Raw genomic sequence first — 24,154 nt, 5'->3', positions numbered from 1 at the left:
AAAAAGTTGTTCATACTGGAACTTGATTTTTGCCGTTCAGTTTGTATGACAGCTATATGCTATAGTGCTCCGATTTTGAAAATTTCTGCAGATATTGTAGCATTCCCATAGACTACAATTCTTCCCAAATTTTGTGAATTTATATCGTCAAATAAAAAAGTTGTTCATAGCAGAACTTGATTTTTGACATTCAGTTTGTATGGCAGCTATATGCTATAGTGCTCCGATTTTGAAAATTTCTTTAGATATTCTAGCATTATCTTAGGCAATTATTTTTTCCAAATTTATTGAATTTATCTCGTCAAATGAAAAAGTTGTTCATACTAGAACTTGATTTTTATCGTTCATTTTGTATGGCAGCTATACGCTATAGTGCTCCGATTTGGAAGAATTTTTCATATATTCTAGCATACTCTTAGCCAATAACTCTTGTGAAATTTTGTGAATATATCTCGTTAAATAAAAAAGGTGTCCATACAAGAACTTAATTTTTATCGTTCAGTTTGTATGGCAGCTATATGCTATAGTGCTCTGATATCGGCGATTCCAATAAGGGAGCTGCCGATTTGGGAGAAAGAAACGTATGCGAAATATTCGAGCGATATCTCAAAAATTGAGAGACTAGTTCGCAAATATACAGTCGGACCGACAGAATGACATGGTCAAATCAACTCTGCTCGTCCCGCTGATAATGCTCATATATACACACTTTATAAAATATCAACTTCGGGGCATATAAGACAATTCAGGATCTAAAAAGATTTGCCCTAGAAATAAGAATACCGATTCTTAATTTTTTTAACTCGAAAATTTCGGGATCCAGCAGTTAACTCCTAAATTAGCTGCTTATTTTCTCACATTAGAATAAAGCACTTGACTAAAGAAAACTGTTAAATATGAAGATCCCGAACCGCAATCCCGAATCGCAATCCCGAATTACAATACCGAATCACAATTCCGAACCACAATCCCGAATCACAATCCCGAATCACAATGCAGAACCGCAACCCCGAATCGCAATCCCGAATCACCATCCCGAATTACAATCCCGAATCAAAATCCCGTTGCACATCTATTTTTTATAATATTTTTTATAATCTTCCAATAATCAAAATCAAAAATCTCTTACCTTAGTATTCGTTGTGCGTGGCACACCGCCCAATGCGATCGCATATACTTCCACTTCATACGTGTCCGGTCCTGCTTCGCGATCCAACTCCTTCGCCGTTGATAATATACCTAGTTTTGTATCAATATCGAAGAGCCGATCGACTTGTTGCACCGCACCCGAACGCGCACCAGCACCGATTGCCGTTACATTAGTCACGTAATACTCGATTTCGGCGCCATCTAGGCGTGCGTTCACAGTCAGTATACTGGTACCGGTCGGTTCGTTTTCGTATACCGAACCGCTTTGATCGCGCTGATCGAAAGCGGGGCCCGACGCCGTGCCCGTCGTTATGATCGTTATATACGCATCGGTGCTCTTACGTTCGCTCTGCACCGCTTCGTCGGTCGCCTTCAAGGCCAACTGATAGCGCACCTCCGGCTGATCGATGACTTTACGTAGCGTTATCGCGCCCGTGTTGCGATGCAGCTTGAAGAGCTCCATATTACCGCTAACCATTTCGTAGGTGACCAAACCGTTGCTGGATGAATCGGCATCGCGTGCATGCACATGCATCACCGGCAGACCGTCGCGATAGTAATGGCTTTGCGCGGATGCTGTCTGCATTGGCAGTATGGCCGCATTCATGGATACGAAATTCGGCGCGTTATCATTGATATCCTCTACGATGACGGTCACAAGCTTCTCAGCGGATAGTTGGGGTTCCGGTGATTCAGCTTGATCGGTGGCGACGACGGTCAAACGGAAAGTGTCGATGCTTTCGCGATCGATTTCACGCAGCGTGTGTATGACGCCGGTCACAGTGTTGATGCCAAAGTGACGACCACCCGGCTGTTCAGGGTCCTGCTTGGTGATCGAATACGTGACCTTGCCATTCAAACCGGAATCTGGATCCTCGGCAGTCACGGTTACAATGGGCGTCTTAACGGCAATACCCTCCTTGATCTGCCGCACAATGGCTGTATTTGGAAAACTTGGCGGATTATCATTTTCATCCACCACATTCACGTTGAAGACAATTGTGTGCGCCAGGCGTGGTGTGCCGCCATCAGCGGCGGTTATATTTAGATGGTATACCGTGGTCTCTTCATAATCAAGCGGTTTGTGTAGGTAAAGGCTACCGGAAATGGCATCGATATGGAAAGTATCCTTGCGATTGCCGGCCGTGATGCTATAGGTCACTTGACTGTTTACGCCCAAGTCCGAATCCGTGGCATGGAAGCGCATCAACTCCGTGCCGATGCTGCTCGTCTCCAGCACAGACACCTCACTCGCTGTCTGCGCAAACTGCGGCTCCACATCGTTCTCATCCAACACCTCAACTATGATTGTGGTGTTGGTGCTTAGCTGCAGCTTAACACCGGCATCGCGTGCCACCACCGTCAGCTTGTACGACGACTGCTGCTCGCGATCTAGCAAACGCGCTAATGACAGCTGACCTGTAGCATCGTCCATAAGGAAGCGTTCCTCTTCGTTGCCCGCGACAAGCGAGTAGTAGACGTCGCCATTCAGGCCCTCATCCGCATCAACCGAATAGACGCGCATTACTTGTGTGCCCACAGCAGCGCCTTCGGATATCTGCACGCGGTAGGGAGCGCGCACAAACTGTGGCGCATTGTCATTGACATCTGTTATGATTATCTTCACTTTGACCTTGTCGTGCAAGCGTTGCGCACCATTATCCGTAACGATAGCTTCCAATAGCACATAGTTATTGCCATTGTTATTGCCGTCGCCTACGCTTGCCGAACCAAGAGTTGACTGCCCGTTGCTTTGTCCACCCACTACGACGCCCGTGCGCCGCTGTACGAGCTCCTCGCGGTCGAATGGATGCAGCGTCTTGATGAAACCATTACGCATATCGATGCTGAAGTCTTGCTCTTGCGTGGCCAAAGCATAAATCAGCTCTGCATTGCGTCCAATGTCACGATCCACTGCCGTTAGCTTGCCGACAAACGAATCGGCCGGCTCATTCTCTGCGATGCTAAAGGTGAAGGTACTATTTGTGAACTGTGGCGCATTGTCGTTTTCATCGATGACATGTATGATTACCGGCACCACAGAGGAACGCGCCGGCATACCACCATCACGGCATGCCACTGTCAGCGCGTAATAGTCGCGCTCTTCGCGATCTAGCTGCGCGCGCACAAATAAATAACCATCGGGAAAGACGCCGAACTTCCGCTCTGTATTGCCCTCTATTATGTCGTAGGAGATGCGACCGTTTGCGCCGAGATCCGCATCGCTGGCGGCTAGCGCAAAGAAACGCGCATTCACCTTGGTCGACTCGCTCAGCGATGTTTCGTACGATGTGTGATCGAACACAGGTGTATGATCATTGACATCGGCGATGAGCACATCGATGCTATGTCGCGTTGACAGTGACGGCGTGCCACCATCTGTGGCCGTCAGCTCTACATGCAGCAGTGTGCCGGGTGCAGCGCGCACCGGACGTTGCAATTGTAGTACGCCGGTTGCTTCGCTAATGCGAAACTGCTCCTCGGGATTGTAGGTGAGCGTGTAGGTGACACGGCTATTCATGCCCGAATCGCGATCACGTGCGCGTGACAAGTAAACCTCTTGACCGACAGCCGCGTTCTCCGGCAACTGTATCTCACCGTCACGATCTTGTGCAAAGATCGGCGCATTATCGTTCAAATCAGCAATCGCAATGCTTACCATACATTTGCCGTACGCCAGCCCAGTGCGCGCCGCCACAGTGAGCTGATACTGCGCCAGCTCTTCACGATCAATGCGGTGCGCTGTACGTATACGACCGGTGCGCCGATCTACCACAAAATTCTCATCCGCATCGCCGTAGACGATCGTATACTCAATGTTGGGTGGCAATGTCGCTTTACCAGCATGTGACTTCACCTGAACGCGACCCACCTCACGTCCTGTGTCGGCCTCTTGTTGTTCATGATCTTCGACAATTTGAAACTCATAACTGCCATATGAGTCGAACTCGAGCAACTCCATTTTGGATTGCAACACAATCTCCACCACTGCATCTAGCTCGCTGCGACGTTCGCCGCGATCCTTTGCCGAAATTTTCAACTTGTAAAGTGCCTTCGGCGATTGGCGTATATCGGTGCTGCTGCCGGCGCGCAACGTTATCGCGCCACTCCATGTATCGACGACGAAATGCCCATCGCCACCTGACTCCAGTTGGTAGGTAATTAAGGCATTATCGCCCGCATCACGATCGCTGGCAGTGACTTTCAATAGTGGCTGCTGCTGCTGCTGCTGGTGTTGGTGGTGGTGGTTGTCGCCCGCATCGTCAGGCAACGCATAAAAATAATTCTTGGGATAGAACACTGGGCTGTTGTCGTTGACATCCTCCACATTAAGATAAACAGTAGCCGTGGCCGATTGTGGTGGTGCGCCCTGATCGCGTGCGATCACAAAAATCTCATAATGCGCAATTGTCTCACGATCAAGTACGCTGCGCGTCGTTAATTGGCCAGTGAGCGAATCGAGCGCAAATTGTTGCGGATACTTGCGCTCCACACTACCCGCCAGTGTGTATGTCACCGAGCCGTTAGTGCCCTGATCGTGATCGGCGGCCGTTAGCATGGCGACCAATGTCTGTGGCGGCGTATTCTCATTCAGCGTAACGTTGATGTGTTGTTGCGAGAATTGCGGTGCCTCATCGTTTTCATCCAGTATGGTCACTTTCAGTTGTGTGTACGCCCACTTCGGATTCGGACCGCCATCACGTGCAGATATGCTTAGCTCGACGCTGTCCTGCACTTCGCGATCCAATGCCGCCTGCGTTGTTATCAAACCGGACGTCGGATCAATGGCAAACCATTGTTTATTATTGCCCGAAACAAAATCATATGAAATCAAAGCATTAACACCGGTATCCTCATCGGTGGCCGTAATCGAAGCCACGTACGTGCCCGGCGGTGCCAACTCGCTCAGGACAGCCGAATACTCGGACTTTTCAAACACAGGCTCATGATCATTGACATCGTTGACATGGATAATTAGGTGGCCCGTCGCTGTGCGCGGCGGTGAGCCTTTATCGATGGCGACAACTGTCAAATTGTACTTGCCAATTTCCTCACGATCCAACACACCATTAACGCGCACAATATCAAACGACGGTGTCTTCTCCAAGCGAAAGTGCCCCAACTCATTGCCAGAGATAATGCGTAAGCTTGTCTCGCCATTCAGTCCCTCATCCATATCGACCACAGAGACGGCCGCCACGACGCTGCCGTTGGCCGCATTCTCATCGACCGTTGCAAATGTGCCGGTCGGTGGGAAATACTGAAAACGTATGACCGGATCATGATCGTTAGTGTCCACCAGGTTGACCGTAACGTAAGTGCGTCCATCCTGACGCGGTGAACCATGATCGCGCGCGAATACCGTAAAAACACAACTCTTCGGACAACTTGCACCCGGACGTGCGTACGTTTGACAATTCTGTTGCGGACAGTTCAGCAATTCGGTGGTCGAAATGACACCGGATTCGGGATCGACTGTAAACTGTTGCTCGGTGTCGGCCAAGTAGTAAGTGATCTTGGCATTATCACCCAGATCGTTGTCGGAAGCCATCACCTGCAGCACGGGCGTGCCGGGTGGCACGGACTCATTCAGCGAGACAATGTAATCGCTGTGATCGAATATCGGTGGATTATCGTTGACATCGACAATGGTCACATTGACCATTAAGTAACCGTATTTTGGTGGTTCGCCACCATCGCGCGCCGATATGTTGAGCTGATAGAAACCGCATGTTTCACGATCCAAATTACCCGTTGTTTCCAAATGCAGATACGATACATCGCCACTCGGGTTCGTTGTGACGGCCAAACGAAATTTGTCCTCCACATTGCCATCCACAATACGATAATCATCCGTCACGCTATTCTCACCAATATCGCGATCGGTGGCGGCATCCAGTAACAGGCGCGTACCGGTGGCCGCGCTCTCAGAGAACGACACCGCAATGCTGGGCTCGGGAAACTCGGGCGCATTATCATTCAAGTCCAGCACAACAATACGCACCTCAATCGGATATGTGGGCTGTGAGGAGAGCACAACCAAGTCGTAGCGGTCGCGCATGCCCTCGCGGTCCAACACCATGTTCGTCTTAATCTCGCCCGTCACCTGATCCAGTGTAAATTCACGTGGCGGTTCATTGAAACGGTAAGTGAAATCGGGTTTGGTCGGTATGAAACCGACGACTGTGCCGCGCGGTTGGCCCTCCAACACCTCGAATTGTGCGCTCGTATCCACCGCACGCGACTGCATCAGTCCGCTAACACCATCAGCGCCCGCCGACGAACGTCGACGTGGAAACGCCACCACGCTATAGTGTGCTATGGGGCCGGACGCGCTCGCACCAAAAGCCGCAGTACCATATGCGCCCGACGGCTGGCGCTGGCTCTGGCATGGCGTTGGCCAAACGCATAGCGCAAATATCAGGCAAATAAGTGGCACAACTTTGCTTAAGACTAAATTATGTTGCCGCTGACGTGTTGCTGCTGGCGCGCAAGTAGCCGTTTGCACCGGCTCTATGCGCGTTTGTGGCGTAATTTTGCAGTCTTCTTGTGTTTTTTGAAATATCTGCGTTGCATTGACTTCTACTACAGTGCCAGCGCGAAAGGGAGCTGGCCTTAATGCGCTCGTCGGCTTGGCGGTGCGCTTTGTTGCACGTGTTGCTGTCGTGGCAAAAGGGAAACTAACGCCAGCAGTGCGCCTGCTGTGTACGGCCGAACGGCTGACATTTGTGGCAATCGCAGAAATGAAGATATCGTTACAATTTGGCTGATTTGTCATGCTGTAAGTGCGCGTCTGTGCTGCTGCGCTCGCATTTGCGTCTGTGGCCGTGACCAGTTCGACGGCTTGTCCGCGTCGCCGTTTAGCGTAGTGCGCAACGTCTGCAGGCAAATATTTCGCGTTGCTGCAGCACATCATAATGTGGCTGCGCCGTTGAAGACTGCCAATTGGCGGTCCTTTACACTCCAACTCAACTGTTCTTTATTACACTATGTTGCTTTAGCAATTGTTTTTGTTTTCGTTGTTGCACTTGTTTTTGTATTTGTTGTAATGTATGTGGTATGCGCCCGTGTGACGCTGCGCTATTTGCTGTGCGCTGCTGCTTGTTGTTTGCACCTTCTGGAATTCTTCGCTCACGTTTTTGCCTTTTGTTGTAAACACTTAGTCGCTGTTGCTGCTTTATGTATTGCTCGCTCAGTTGTTGTTGTTTTTGCTGCTGCTGCTCGATTTCTATTCGCTGTGGAATGCGCAAACTCGCAGCCATTAGTGTACCCAACGCGATGAGTTCTGGCGATTGGTTTCATTTTATTCCCGTCCGCCGCTCAGACATTTTCACTATTGCACACAAACAACACACACATAGATACAGACAAAACACAATCACAACTAAACACTCGTGTACGATATTCAACTATTTTGCACTTTTATAAATATACTTTGGGTAATTTATGATGATGAGGGTACGACGTCGTCCGTCAGCCTCAGTGGCAACATGCGATTTTCACTTTTTTCTTGCACTTGTTTTGTTGTTTTCCTGTAGGTTTAAGGTTTTGTGTATTTTTTCAGCTAATTTGTTGTTGTTTTGTTGTTGCTATGTACACTTTTTTGCACTTAGCACTCGCGCGAGCAACGCTGCAGCGGCAGTGACAGGAAGCCAGCCAAATCGACGGAAGTCACACAGAAGTCGTTAAAAAAATCTGAAAATAAAGTTGGAGAAAAAAAGAGCGTATTAGAATAGAAGACAGTTATTTTTGTAGCTAATGGTTATATAAATAATATTTTATATATTTATAATAAGTCATTAGAAACGAGAAGCTGTGGTTAGAACTATTAGTTAGCGAGCTTAGCTGTGTCTAAGCCAATTATCACATTAATTACAAGCATAGAGCTTATTATGCTTTTACCATGTTTAAATATATGTATTTATATTATTTATACCTTGCATTTATTATTTATACCCCTGTACAATCATTACAAGTATATTAAGTTTTCCACAAAGTTCGTCAAAGGAGGCGTCGGAGACCCTTCAGCGTGATGAGCTGAGTTGATTAAGCCAGTCTGCGTGTAGAGATATCGCAATGAAATTTTGCACACTTCCTTTTCTCTTCAAGAAGCTGTTCATTTGTAGGCATAAAGGATATCGGACAACTTTAGCATATAGCTGTCATACAAACTGAACGATCGTAATGAAGTTTTTATATGGAAAACTTTTCAATATGGCAAGATATCTTCATTAAATTTGGTAGAGATTATTGTCAAAAGCAACGCTACAATATCTAAAGAAATTTTGGAGATCGGATGACTATATGATATAGCTGCCATACAATTTGAACGAACAAAATCAATTTGTTGTATGAACAACTTTTTTGTTTTGCAAGATATCTTCATGATATTTGGCATGGACTCTTTTTTAATGCATCGCTACAAGATCTGAGGAAATTTTTCTGATCGGTTGACTATAGCATATAGCTGCCATACAAGATGGACTATAAAAATTTAATTCATGTATGAACAACTTTTTTGTTTGGCAAGATATCCTCATAAAATTTAGCATGGATTCTTGTCAAATGCAACGCTAGAATATCTGGAGAAATTGTATAGATCGGATTACTCTATGATATAGCTGCCATACAAACGGGCCGTTCGAAATTAAGTTCTTGTATGAACAACTTTTTTGTTTGGCAAGATATCTTTATGATATTTGGCAATAATTATTGTCCAAAGCAACGCTACAATATCTCAAGAAATTTGTATGATCGGTTGACTATAGCATATAGCTGTCATACAAACTGAACAATAAAAATTTAATTCATGTATGAACAACTTTTTCATTTTGCAAGATATCTTCATGAAATTTAACAATGACTATTTTCCAAAGCAACGCTACAATATCTAAAAAAGAATTCCAGATCGAACCACTATATGACATAGCTGCCATACAATTTAAACCAACAAAATCAAGTTCTTGCGTAGAAACTACTTTATTTGTGTAGGGTATTCCGTTGCAGCCGAAGTTGATGATTTCCTTGTTTTATTTATTTATAATTTTTTTTTCTACACTCTCCTAGCATGAAACATGTGCTATTATGCACCGACTCACAGCCAATCAGTGGCGCGTTCAAGCGTTTAGCCACGCTAAGCAAGCCACACAAGTTGGCGCTATTATTTCTAACACCATAAATCAACATAATTAAGTTCAAGTGCAGCAACAGTCAATTTGTCGCACGATACGGGAACAACAACTTGTCTCAATAGAATGAAAATTAGTTGTTATACTAGCAAACGTATAAAAAAGCTGCTAATTTATACTTATATAATATGTAAATACAGTTATCATTTTTATAGTTTTCTCAACATCATTTTTTTTTTAGGATTGGTGCCTCAAGCGCTTGAAGTGTCATGTATGTACATATATATTTGTCTAAGTTGTTACACTCAATCGCAGACTACTTCTAAAGCGTTTACTTTAACTCTCAAGTCTAAAAATAATATTATCAACAGACACTTATATGTTTTCTTAACTATTAGAAATTGGTTTACAGCACAATTTACTTACAAAACGTACAATAAATAGCCTTTAAATTATTTATAACCAGTTTACAGGTTATCGAGTTCGCAGCTTAAGTCTTTTGTGTAGCTTTGGTTCAAGTACTCACATCCGCTACGAACTCATCCTTAAACGAAAAGTATTTTTCTATAAACACTCATATATTTAATCGTTTATTTTAATTTATGCGTAATTTTCAAATATACAACCTGCAATATATTTATATTCTAAGCTATAATCACAAAGCCAGACAGCCTAATTAAATGTTGCCGTTTTGCGTAAGTTCAAGCGCTGCACAAAGTCAGCTCAAAATGAAGCGTTAAACGTTTGCTCTAATTCGCAATGTTCGATTTTTTCTACAGAATTTGAGTAATCCTTGAAAAATGTGTACCAAATCGAACAACTAAATTATAGCAAACAAAAACAAGTGAAGTTTGATGCGCGCTGCCGCTGCTAATGAACGCGTTGGGCAAAGCGAAAACAAAGCAAAGCAAGCGCAGCCATAAAAATGAACGCAGCAGCAGCCATTTGCCAATACAAAGAGCGGCGCTGCTCCACCACATATTGCTGTCGTGTTATATTTTTGGACCTTTTTCGGTGTCGCAGTGTACGGTGTGTGTTTTTCAGCAGCCAACGCCAGCGCGTCCGGCACTATTGCGCGCACCGGTGAATTTTGCTTTGCTTGCTACTCTTCTTTTGTATGAATAGCGGCTGCTTGTTGTTGTGTGGCTGCTGCTAATGAATGGTTCTTGTTCTTGTTGGCATTTTTGCTGCCACTTTGCTGTTTGTTTTGGCTTTTGTCTGCATTGCTTGACTGCCTAAGTCGGGGTATAAATGGTTTTGGGATGCCATTAGAAATTGGCAGTCTGCGTTTTTTGCGCGTCTCGGCTGCTTAGGCGCACCAAATAAGATTTATTTATAGATATGTACGTGTACGTAAGTCTTTTGAGTATATTTATATGCATGTGCTCGCATGCAAATACCTTAAGCGCAGTGCTGGCTGCTTATTTGTTTTGGCAATGAAAGTGTTGGCTTTTTGAGATTCTAGAACGGATATAGTGGTGTGAAAAGGAAGCTGTCAGATAAATAACAAATGGCGGAATTATTAAAAATCCAGAGACAGCGAGTGTCAGGAGTAAATTACTGAAGTTTTAGTAGGACTTTTGGGCGGAGGCAGGCATATAATTTGGTTGGAAGAAATGGTTTGGCACGCAAGCGTAAACCAACACTATTAATACTATTGCATCTTTAGGACGCTTTTTTATACCCTTACGGGATATATTAAGTTTGTGACGAAGTTTGTAACACTCAGAGTGCAAAGTTGGAGACCAGCTGTAGACCGGCGCATATAGCTGTCGTAAAAACTGAACGATTGGAAGCAAGTGCTTATATGGAAAGCTTCTTTATTTGACGAGATATCTTTACGAACTTTGGCACTGGTTATTGCCTTGAGCAATAGTGCAATCTCCGAAGAAATTGTTCAGATCGGATTACTATAGCATATAGCTGTCATACAAACTAAACGATCGGAATCAAGTGCATGTATAGAAAACTTTTTTATTTGACGAGATATCTTCACGAAATTTGGCACGAATTATTGCCTTAAGCAATGATGCAATCTCCGAAGAAATGGTTTAGATCGAACTATTATAGCATATAGCTGTCATACAAACTGAACGATTGGAATCCAGTCCTTATATAAACAACTTCTTTATTTGACAAGATATCTTCACCAAATTTGGTACGGACTACTTTCCGAAGCAACGGAACTATGTCCGAAGAAATTGGTCAGATCGGATTACTATAGCATATAGCTGCCATACAAACTAAACGATTGGAATCCAGTCCTTGTATAAACAACTTTTTTATTTGACAAGATATCTATACGAAATTTTTCACGGATTAATTTCCAAAGCAACGGAACAATGTCCGAAGAAATTGTGCAGATCGGACTACTATAGCATATAGCTGTCATACAAACTGAACCTTCGGAATCTGATCCTCATAAGGAAAACTTTTAAATTTAACAATATATTTTCACAGATGAAACCGAAGTTCAAGTTTTTTCTTGTTTTAAATCTAAATAGTTTCGAAATATTTTGTGAATTTGGATAACAACCCTCAAATATACGTTTTGGTTTCACTCTATGTACCCCTTTAGTAGTTTTCTTTAAAGAAGCAGATCAATTTCGGGCTTCTTAAGTATTCATAGAAATTATTTTGAGACTACTACGTTCAGCCGTACTATCTATTGGAACAAAAACCAACAGTAAAACCAATTTGGAACCATTGTATGAACAAATACTCTTCACTAAGAAAGACATATAGAGCCAGAGGGAGCGAATAATAAGGCTAAAAAACTGAAAGTACGCCACAAGTGTAAGAAAAAAGTCTCAAAAGTTCAAGAAAACAGCATTCTAATGGTTGCTTACAAGTGCCAGCAGAAATTCTCAAGCCAGCTCGCAACTACAAAAACTCCACGTCACCAAACACACAAAGCAAAACAAAACAAACCTGAAGGTCCCAAAAAAATTGGCCCAAAGCAAACAAAGTGATAATGAAGTGCACAGGAAACTGCCAAGAAAACAAGCAACAGGACTGCAAAAAAAAAATCCAAGTGGAAAAAAGTAGACACAAAACAACACGCCAGTATCAAAAGCGCACATTGAAAACAACCAAAAATCACTGCGCAAAATTGCGAAATTAGAGAAGCAATAGAAGAAGGGAAGCGGTGAAGAGCTGAAGCGGCAGCCGAGTGTAAGACCATGCGGCAACGTCATTGGCGCACAAATGTTGTTCGTAAGCAATTGAGGAATTTTATACCCTGCCGCTGCGCGTCATGTGCCTGCCGGCAGGAGGAACATACTCAGTTTTTTTCACCCTCAATTATAGCAACAATGTAGTGAACCGCTCCAGCAAGCATCAAAGATGCTCACACCAAAGTGCTGCTTTGCAGATCATACTCACTTCGTTGTCTACAGGCACATGTTAAGCTAGCTATATATGATTGTATATATTACTATATATATGAATGTATATATGAGCACATTTGCTTTGCTGTGCATCACAGCCAGTTCGTAGAAATATTCACTAAAATCTTAGCACAAACACACTGACGCGCAGGCGCGCGCGCACATCAAACACCTCTAACAGTCGAAACAGCACGAAAAAAAGCAGACAAGCGAAAACAGGAATTTCGGTATGTAGTTGTTGAAATTCAAGGAATTTTGTTTGAATCCTTGCTGCCGCTGCCGCTGCGCCGTTGTGTGCCAGTTTTACCTGTCCACCGTCTGCTGTGTCAACTAACATTGCTGTCGATCGTCGATCGCCGATCTGCGTCCAGGCTATTTCACTTTTATTGCCGCCATATGAGCACTGTTCCTATTACGCCACACTTGTTCGTTGGCATTTGCCCTGTGTGTGTGTGTTTATTTGTTTGTCCGTCCGCTTTGTTTGCTTTGCTGCGCCAATATTTGTCGTTTGTGATTTTCGGCTTGTTGTGCGCGTTCGAAGTGTTCGAAATCCATTTAAAATGAATTTCTATTTACTTAGGTTGGGCATTATCGGTTTGGCGTTAAATTATTTTCACATTTGTTGAATAAATTTGTAATTTAGTCGAAAATAGTTAGTATTTTGTTTTTCAAATCCATTTTTCGCTCAAATAAGAAGTTATACTTTTTGAGGCAGCCGGAGACGTCTAATATTTGCAGATGAAACTCTCATTAAAGTGTTATTTCAAATACTAGAGCTAAATGTTTATTTAATATTGTTAAGTGGAATACGTTCCAAAGAAATTATGTTAACCTTGATATTTACAGGTACATTGCTATTGTTCTGATTTCAAAACAGGATTTATTGGATATTTAGCAAGCTCTGCTGCTTATTCACACTCTTTGACTTCATACCGGAACACTTGGATAATGGAGTCGCCAAGTCGAACTCTTTCGGCTCCTTCTCTATCCATATCCAGGGAGTTGTGAGTGGGTAGAAGCCGTTGAAGGAGAGGGTCAGTGAGCTTCTTTACGGATGGATAAAAGCTTGAGGGGAAGGTTGATGGTTACTGTCAGGACCTCTCTATCAACTCCTGCTTCAGACTTCGTGACTATTTCAGTGTCTTCTAAGCCGAGGTTGCAGCCATTAAGGTAGCAGTAGATTTATTGCTCCGAAGTGCAACCTCCTTCAGAGAAGTGACGATTCACTCAGATAGCATAACGGCAATACTAGCTTTGAATTCATTTACAGTGGGTTAAGGGTTGTCGGGGAATGCCTAACTTCGCTATCAATAGCATCGAATGGCTGACTGGTATGGACGCCGGATCATAGCAGAATGGCAGAAAATGGCAGAGTTGATGAGCTGGCAAGGAAAGAAACAGGGTGTCTAGGAGAACTGCTATCCGTAGTATGAGATCGGGTCGGAGCTCTTGTAACCTCTTGTGCTCTATTACTAGCCACCATCGGTACATGCGCTGTCGCAAAATCCTTTTAGCCCAAGATCTCTCTCGTAATCTCTTTACCCTCAGTAAGGCTAACCTCTCCCTAGTTGTGGGGCTTTTAAGAGGCTATGCTGTAAGGCTGGGAATCTTACCAAACGTCATCGGTCAGAAGCTATATGCAAGAATATGAAGTGGAGACAGCTCAACATTTCCGTTTGGGAGGTAAAGACTTTAACACTTGATAGCGCATACCTTCAGACGTCCCACCGAGATGGTGAAAGTGGAAATCGAATACCTGTATTGGCTGCTAAGCATTTTGCTAATTTATAAGTTCGAGGATAGGAGTTTTTTCATTTCTATAGCTTCACAAAGGACTACATATAGCAGTCTACGTGCGATCTTCGATCAGCCACCTAACTTAACCTAATGGTTCGGTTCGAGCGACACATCGTCGACATAATCGCCCAGCAGAGTCGGTAATTAGTGAATAATGTGCATTCTCCAAGACGAAGTACACTCATGCCAGAATTGAAACTGTACAATCAGCGAGTACGTCGCACGTTCGGTGCATGAACCCAAAACGAGATGGTCAACGATCCCGATTTTCGCAAGAAAATTTTGTTCACCGCTGAAGCTCACTTTTGTTAAATAGATATGTTAATAAACAATATTTTCGCTTTGTAATCCACAAGCCACTGTTCATATGCCTGCTTGGTGTGCTCTATAGCGCAGAGAGAATCATTGATCCATATTTCTTCAAAAATGAAGCTTTCCCATAATTTTACAGACAATGGAGAACGCTTTAGAGCCACAATTAATGACTGTTTCGTGCCTGAGTTGGCGGATGTTGCTGTGGGCGACCTTTGATTCCAACAATACGGCACTATATGCTATATCTGGGTACCGCCGCTTTTCAAATGCCCTTATTACAGCTTTAAACTAATCTAAAAATTATCGAAATATCAATTTTCTTGCTGGAAAACGAATCATTGCAACAGTTACCAACAACCACCGGCAAACACCAATATTCTCATAATCCACTAACGCAAGTTTTACTTTCAAACCAACAAATTAATAGACGCTTTTATGCGCAATTCATTAACACCTAATGAGTGTGAAAACAAAACGGTAATCACACGCGACCTGCCACAGCAATTAACAGTTTAGCAAGTTGCAATAATCACACGTGTCGAATCATAGAGCGGAACGAAACGTTAGAGTGGTGCCTTATGGGGAATAATGAAAAAAATAAAGTGCATATACGCGAGCTTGAGGAAATACTATAAACGAAAAGCATTTTCATAGTCAGCCGAGCATGGTCTGCGCACACGCAGCGGTTTTGTGGTGTGAGCAGGACAGAGGAGAAGGAAAATGGTAAATTCAAAAGACAAAAAGAAAAAACAACAAGAAAAAACGTTAATTTCGTCTGTATCCTACACAAGTACAAAAGGTTCTATATATGAATTTGATTTTGGTCGTTCATTTTGTATGACAGCTATAAGCTATAGTCGTCCGATCTAATTAATTTTTTAGGAGATTAAATTTCTGCTTTGGACAATAATCTACAACAAATTTCTTGAAGATATCTCGCCAAATAAAAAATTTGTTCATACAAGCATTTGATTTTGATGTGTCAGTTTGCATGGCAACTATATGCTATAGTGGTCTGATCTGAAAAATTTCTTCGGAGATTACATAATTGACTGAGAAAATACAGTATTCAAAATTTCATAATTATATCTCGTCAAATGAAAACGCTTTTCATACAAGCATTTGCTTTCCATTGTCCAGTTTGTATGGCAGCTATAAGCTATAGTCATTCGATCGAAAAAAATTCTTCGGAAATTGCATCAGCTGCCTAAGTTAATGATCCGTGCAAAATTTCATGAAGATATCTTGCCAAATAAAAAATGTTTTCATACAAGCACTTTATTTCGATTGTTTAGTTTATATGGCAGCTATATGATATAGTGATCCGATCAAAACCATTTCTTCAGAGATTACTCTGTTGCTTTAGGGAAATATTCGTTACAAATTTCGTGCAGATATCTCTTCAAATAAAAAAGCTTTCCATATAAGCACTTGATTGTGATCGTTGAGTTTATATGGCAGCTATATGCTATGGTGGTCCGATATCGACAATTCTAACAAATCTTTCTTCATCTTGGAGAGAAAAAAACGTGTGCCAAATTTCAGATCGATATCTCAAAACCTGAGCGAAAAATCTATAATGACTAATCAGTTATTTCTAGGGCCTGTCATGGCCAAATCAAAAAATATTAACTTTCTCTGGCAGAAAAAATAAATATCTTTTATATTAAATGATTTTATATAAAAATATAAATTTTTCAACACAACCACACCTCACTTTTATTTCCGAAAATTTCGAACTTTTTGCCACACGAAATGCGTTGACTCAACACTGGCTGCCCGCTGTGAGACTTGCCAGCCCTTTCAACTATGCCCGTGTGTAGTTTGCTTCCATTATTTAACAAAATTGCTGAGCTGTAATTAAGATTGCAAACAACAACAACAACAAATGCATGCATTCATAATTGAGTGCAAAAACAAAGCAACAATCAAAATAGAGTATCAAAAAAACACACCACACATAATTTATGCGACTAACAACAACAATTTGGAAGGCACCATATGTTGTTGTTAGTGTTTTTGATATAGTTGTTGTTTTTGTTTTTGTTGCGCTCTCCAGCCCTTGTACAGCTTGTGGCTTAAATGCGAATATGATGTGCTGTCGATTTTATTAGTCACATGTTGTTGTTGTTGCTATTGTTGTCGGCCCTGCCCTGCCACTTCTTAATTACCAACTTCAATTCAATTTTAAAACCATTTTCGAGACGCTTAAAATTTTCACTTTAGCATAAACTGTATCCGGCAGTCGCACACACACACACAATAACGAGTGATACAAAAATAACACAAAAAAAAAACAAAACCGAAGCCGCCACGACAAGTGAGCACTGCCGAAATCAGCTGCAGCAACTTAAACGGGAGAGAAAATTAAACAACAAAAAAAAACAAAAACCAAAAAAACAACAAAAACAACTGCAAAATATACCACAAAAAACATATGCAACTCCTTTGGGGCGTTCTTTGCTGCTTTGGTCATTTTGTTGCATTCAACGCGGAGCTAAGAGCAAACGCAACAACAACACAGGAATACACCAAGAATTATGATGAATTTGTTCTTAGCATGCACAAGTTGTAGCAGCGCCGCCGAATTGCGAATTTCGTATGCAACAGTCGTTGAGGGGTGTGTTGCCGCCACAGTGTTGGCCGCAAAAACGCACCGACTCCGAAATTGCGAAATATCCTAATAAAATGTCCCGCTTCACCGCTCGCTGCGCCTTTCGTGCAACTTTTTGTGGCACCGAAAAGACTGTGTTGATTGTTGGCGCGACGGTTGGCGGCGTTTGAGGGTTGCACATTTCATTATTTGCCACGCAAAAATTTCGCCTCACATTAGACGTGCGTGTAGAGGCAGTGTCGGGCACACACACAGACACATTTATATACATATGTACATATATAAGTGGCGAAGCACTGTTGCATATTTGTACAGCTGTTTGTTGCATGTTGCAAGTTTAGTGTGTAGTTCTTCGCTTTCCTGTTTTGCTTGAATTTTCGGCAAACATCGGTGGTGGAGACAGTAGCAATGGCCAAGGACCCGGCGTGGCAAACAGAAGCATTTTAAGATATTCTCAAAAGCATGCGCATTTCAATGCGATAAATACCGTTGAGGCAAACATATAGCAGCTTTTAATGAGTTGCATTAAGGCGAAAGCGGTCACAGTGTGTTTTGTTTGGCGAAGATAGGCACAAAGATATTTGTCTTGATTGTGAGTGGTCAGTTTGTATGGCAGCTATATGCTATAGTGGTCCGATTTGAATGATTTCTACGGAGGTGGTAGCGATGGCTTTAGTAATAATTTGTGTACAATTTCATAAGGATATTTTAATAAATAAAAGAGTTTGTCATAGAAGGACTTAATTTTGATCGTTTAGTTTGTATGGCAGCTATATGCTATAGTAGTCCGATCTAATTAATATCTTCAGAGATTGTAGCGATCTCTTGAGGGATAATCTGCGTAAAATTTCATGAAGATATCTTGACAAATAAAAGAGCTTTCCATATAAGGACTTGATACCGATCATTCGGTTTCTATGGCAGCTATATGCAATAGTGGTCCGATCTGAATAATTTCTTCGAAGATTATACTGCTTCTTTGAAAATGAATATACGCGAAATTTCGTGAAGATATCTCCAGAAAGAAAAAAGTTTTCCATACAAGGACTGCATTTTGATCGATCACTTTGTATGACAGCTATAGCTTATAGTAATCGGATATCGCTTGTTTTGACAAATGGGAAGTTTCTTGGGAAGAAAAGGACTTGTGCAAATTTTCAGATCATTATCTCAAAACCTGAGAGACTAGTTAGCGTATATACTGACAGTTGGATATAATCGACTCAGAGGAATTTAAGCGGAAAAAAATATTATTTATTGATGCTATTGCATTCAGCTGCATAACAGTAGCACCTAAGCACCAACTTTTTGTTGTTCACTTTGTAGTTTGATTCAGAAAAAAGCTCTGATTCTCGGCATGCCTGCATAGGTTTCGACTGACAACAATTTGAATGGCACTGTACGCCGGCATCACTTCTCCAACCACATTCAAAGGCACTTTCATGTTGCAATCACCGTTACAGTGTGTGGTGCATATTTAATTTTTCGGCAAGTAACGCTTCTTTGCCGATTTTAGCGCTGTCGTTGCACAAGCGCCCTTCTCCAATTCTACTATTCGCCACCATTTGCGAGATATTAAGCCAAGCGCAGCTTGTAGCCACTACTGGGTAGCGGCTAACCAGATATGCCGATTGTCAATGCATCGCCTGTATTTCCACTTAATTTTGGTTTCACGTGTTGTTTTGTTGTTTTTGCGTAAATGATTGTTGCAACTGTGAGACGCTTAAAAGTGAATTTCAAAAATTCGCAGTTGATTTTAAGTTGCAGCGCACGCATGCAACGAATGTACAAATGAGTGGTTGCATAGTTGTTGTTATTGCTGTTGTTGGAGTTGTTGTTGCTGCTGTTGCGCATTCACAATTTTTATGATGAACGCTGCCGCCGCTGTCAGTGCGCTCAAATCGCTGACAAAACGAATAATTGCAAACATCAATAAAAATTCAACGAAAAAAATACAACAACAAAAATAAAAACACAACAAACGAAATTTCAACGAAAATTCATTAAAGACAAGCAAGAGCTGGTCGTTGAATGCGTGCGGCTTGCCAAGAAAATAAAAAAAAACAACAAAAAAGGCACAAAAACGTCAAATCAAAGACGAAAACTGAAATTCGCGCAAAAACAAAAACAACACCACGACATAACAGCACAGCAACGACAGCGACATAAAACAGCCAAATAACCCGAAAAAGGCTGTCTACAGCAAATTAGCATTCTTGGGCAATTCTTGCGAGAACTCGACAATTTCGTGCGCAGCTTGCCAACCTGGCACTGCCGCCTGGCCACTAGCCGCTGATGAGTGCGCGCCAAACAAAGAAAAATGGCAAAAAGCAAACGACAGCTCCAGCTCCGCTACATTTTCGCAAAAATTTTGCAACACAATTTTATATCAACATATTTCCAATAAAAACTCCGTACATGCTGTCGCACAGCGGCAACACACACACACACCGAAGACTTAAGCAACAAACTTGATTTAACGCAATTCATTGCCATTTTTAATTGTCGGTCAAGTACGCCGCGCGGCGCGCACTGCATATCGGCCCCGCGCGTCCACTGGCGCTGCCTCATTTTCTCACTGCTCAAATCTCACTTACGTTGGACAACTGTCAGCGGCGCGCTGGCGGCGTGGAAGCGCGATTTCGCTAAGTACGCTCAAGAATGGTAGCATAAAATTTGTAACGCGCGTCTGTTAAACTGTTCGCTTTATGGCGCTAGAATTTTTATAGTCGCCGTTGGTTGTTGCTTTTACAGCTTCGCTGCTGTTTTTTTTGTTTTTTTTTTTTTGCGGAGGGCTGTTTTGTTGTTATAAAATTTATGCTGCGCTACATTTTTCTGGATTTGTTAGTCAGTCTTTGTTGTTGTTGTTGTTATTATTGTTGTTGTTATTATTATTGTTGTTGTTGTACTTGCTGTTGTTGTTATTGTTATTGTTGTTGTTATGTGCTTTATTGTTACAGTTTGCATTTCGCAGTTTTCGTTCTGTATGCCTACTATGCCTTTGACCCCTTGCCACACGCTAGCATCCACACTCAGATTTTATTATACCCAAGGAACGTTGAACTGCGCCGCTTCATTTGAAAGTAAGCGCCGCAGCCTCTGCAGCAGCGTTAGACGAAAATTTGTGTGCGCCATAAAAAAGGAGAAGTCAGTTAATTGCTTCACATGTTCTCTTGGGGGGCTGTTGTTGTTTTTTTAATGTTCTTTTTTGCGTTTTGCAACACTGCCACAGTCAGAGCAACAAGCCTTACAGAAACCGTTTTATTTTTAATATATACCGTAATTAATTTACGATTGTAAAAATTAGGTTAACTGTAAAATAGCCGGAAAGAATGTTTCACTTCTTTGCAATTGACACACTCGCGGCATGTTGGCAGCTATGCATGTGTGTGTGCCTGCAATGTGGCATAGTGACACAAAGTGTGTGGTAAGTTTGAGTAAGTGGCGTTGAGAGCAAATATTTTCGCTAAAATTGATTTGCATAAAAAAATATTGTTGAATGAAGATTTTTATACAAGTATAAGTAGACATATACTTATATACTATATGTATGTATGTATATAGTACATAGCCATAGATTTGTCCCTTATGTATATGCAATATATTAATATATTAACGCCGAAATAATCTGTCAATGTGTGAGATATCGGTCTGAAATTTTGCACGCGTCCGTTTCTCATCAAGAAACTGCTTATTTGTCAAAAACCGCCGACAACCGATGACTATAAGCTATAGCTGTCATACAAACTGAACGGTCAAACGCAAGTCTTTGTATGGAAAACTCTTTTATTTGTCAAAGTATCTCCACGAAATTCTACAGTGATTATTACCCAAAACATAGCTACAATCTGCGAAAAATATATTCAGATCAAACTACTATAACATATAGCTGCCATACAAACTGAACCTATAAATTCAAGTCCATATATGGAAAACTCTTTTATTTCACACGACATCTCAACGTAATGAGGCACCCGTTATTGCTCCAAGTATTGCTATAACCTACGCAAAAATTTTTGAGATCGGTGTACTATAGCATATAGCTGCCATACAAACTGAACGGTCAAAATCAAGTCCTTGTATGGAAAACTCCTTTATTTGTCGAGATATCTTAACGAAATTTGGCAGAGATTATTACCCAAGACATCGCTAGAATCTACGAAGAAATTATTCAGATCGAACTGCTATAACATATGGCTGCCATACAAACTGAACGATCAAACATAAGTCCGTGTATGAAAAACTTTTTTGTTTGTCGAGATATCTTCACGAAATTTGGCACCCTTTATTATCTAAAGCATTGCTACAATCTGCAAAGAAATTATTCAGATCGGATAACTATAGCATATAGCTGCCATACAAACTGAACCATTAAACTCAAGTCTAAGTATAAAACTGTGTGAAAATTTCGCTCAAATTATTTACACATGTATTTAAGTATATATATTTATTCAAAACACTCAAACAATTTATACAAGTAAGTATGAGTATGTCTATGTACTATGCATGTATGTACATATGTATATGTGTGGCCACAGAGTAAGCCTGTTAATTTGCATATGTTTTGTTTTCAAGCCCGAGCGAACACCAACGCTAACAGCGCATGCCATAAATTTAGTTCCAAAACCAACAACAACACTGGCAATACAGCTAGTTATGCCAAAGCGTAAAATCCGTGTTTAGAAATTATAAACGCACATTACAAATTACATACAGGCCACTCGAGGGTGCTGATAGCGGTGACATGCTGGCGAATGCTGCCCACAGACGCAGACATAGCTGTCAAGCAACTCAGCGCGCTGCAGAGTTTGTGACAAACCAAACAAAAGTAATAAGAATATACTTAGAATCAAAAAGAAATGAAAAAGTTAAGCAAAATAATTAATTAAAAGGCAAAGGAACTAAGAAAAGTAAAAGCATTTGAAGGCAGGGGTTACATACTAGTAATATTATATGTGAAAGTAAAGGCAAATTATACTTAAATATGAGAAAATATCACTAAGCGATTAGCTAAACGCTCAGCTTATGCACAGATAAACTCACATAAACATTCGTGCGTGAATGCAGCATTTCGTAGCTTCCGAAAAAAATTTATGAAATTTCGTAATGAGCGGCCATAAATCAAAATTTCACACATTTACAGTTACATAAGCGCAGACACACATTTATGCACTGAGACATACATACGTGCGTTCAAGTAAGCGTTAGCCGCAGCGATAAAAGTATAAACTTTCGTGAGAGATATTCTAAGCGGCTGGCGCAATCGACGACCTAGCCTAGCAAATACATTATATCTTTGTTGTTATTGTTTCTTTATTTCTGCTATTGTATGCTGTAGTTATTGTTATCTGTTTTAGTGTAGTTTTCGTATGAACTTGTTTGCAGATGATTTGTTTCGGTCAATGGCCATTGTTGGCTGGCCAGCAGCGCACGTTAGCGGACCGCAGCAGCGAGCGCAGCGCATCTAAGCAGCTTTGGGGCGAGCGCATAAACGCCTAACTGGTTATAGGGACTGAGCGGCGGACTGCCGGATTGTCTGCTTGACTTATTGGTCGGCGAAAACAAAAACAATAAACCGTTACAACAACAAATAAAGAAGTTTCCATACAAGAACTTAATTATGAATGTTCAGTTTGTATGACAGGTATATGCTATAGTGGGCCGATCCGAACAATTTCTTGGAAAATTGTAATGTTACTTTGGACGATAATTCATGCCGAATTTCGTGATGATATATTGTTAAATAAACAAGTTTTTCATACAAGCACCCGATTTCAATCGTTCAGTTTGTATGTCAGCTATATGTTATAGTTGTCCGATTTGAACAATTTCTGGGGAGATTATGCGTTACTTTGAACAATACTCCTTGCCAAATTTCGTTAAAATGTATTGTCAAATAAAGCATCTTTCCATACAAGGTCATTAATTTCATTGTTCAGTTCGTATGGCAGCTGTATGTCATAGTAGTCTGATTCGAATTTTTTTTCAGATATCAAATTGTTGCCTTGGAAGATAATCCATGCCATTATTTCGTGCAAATGCATTCACAAATGAAAGAGTTCTCCATACAATAACTTAATTTTGTTTGTTCAGTTTGTATGGTAGCTATGTGCTTTAGTGGTCCGAACTGAACAATTTCTTCAAATATTTTATAATTACTTTAGGTAATAATCCATGCTAAATTTCGTGAAGATATATTGTCATATAAAAAAGTTTTTCATACAAGCACTAGATTTCAATCGTTCAGTTTGTATGGCAGCCACATGCTATACTGGTCCGATATTACTGGTTTCGGCAAATAGTAAGCTTCTTAGAAAGAAAAGAGCAAGTGCTAAATTTCAGAACGATATCTCATAAACTGAAGTACTAATTCGTATATATAAAATTTTAATATAACGCGTTCAAGGTATAAGAAAACACGACGGTGTATGCCAAGTCGTTGAGAAAATAACTAAAATTGACCGAAAAATACAAATTTAACAGCAATCTAAGCACACATTGTAAAAAAAAAGCTCACACGAATGCATGCTGCGGCCTTAGAGCCGCGCTGCCAAAATAGCTCCATCTAAGCACGTAGCAATCTAAAGACTTAAGCAACGAACTCGTGTTCGTGTGTATGGGCCTCTGTGGCGCAGTTTCATTTCGGCCCTTCATCGTTCTAAGGTTCGCTTTTATTTATTTCTATTTTTCGTTTTCTTGGTGCCGCGATTTATTAGAATCCATTTGCTGTGATCTGCTGCTTATCAAGCAGACACTTTACG

The 24,154-nt window shown here is 41.6% G+C and overlaps 1 protein-coding gene across 2 annotated transcripts in view; it reads right to left on the bottom strand.

The window, feature by feature from the left end:
• The window catches only part of LOC105227822 (cadherin-related tumor suppressor), a 357,862-nt gene that overhangs the window by 281,366 nt on the left and 52,342 nt on the right, over nt 1-24,154 (bottom strand). For both annotated transcript variants that reach the window (XM_029550888.2, XM_019990868.3), the window contains exon 2: nt 1,130-7,845. In XM_029550888.2, the coding sequence (XP_029406748.2) occupies nt 1,130-7,066 (5,937 nt within the window). In that variant the 5' untranslated portion in view covers nt 7,067-7,845. The remainder of the gene's footprint in view (nt 1-1,129; nt 7,846-24,154) is intronic.

This window comes from Bactrocera dorsalis, chromosome 1 (assembly GCF_023373825.1).
Source record: "Bactrocera dorsalis isolate Fly_Bdor chromosome 1, ASM2337382v1, whole genome shotgun sequence".
Classification (NCBI taxonomy): domain Eukaryota; kingdom Metazoa; phylum Arthropoda; class Insecta; order Diptera; family Tephritidae; genus Bactrocera; species Bactrocera dorsalis.
This window is presented reverse-complemented; position numbering and strand designations above follow the sequence as displayed.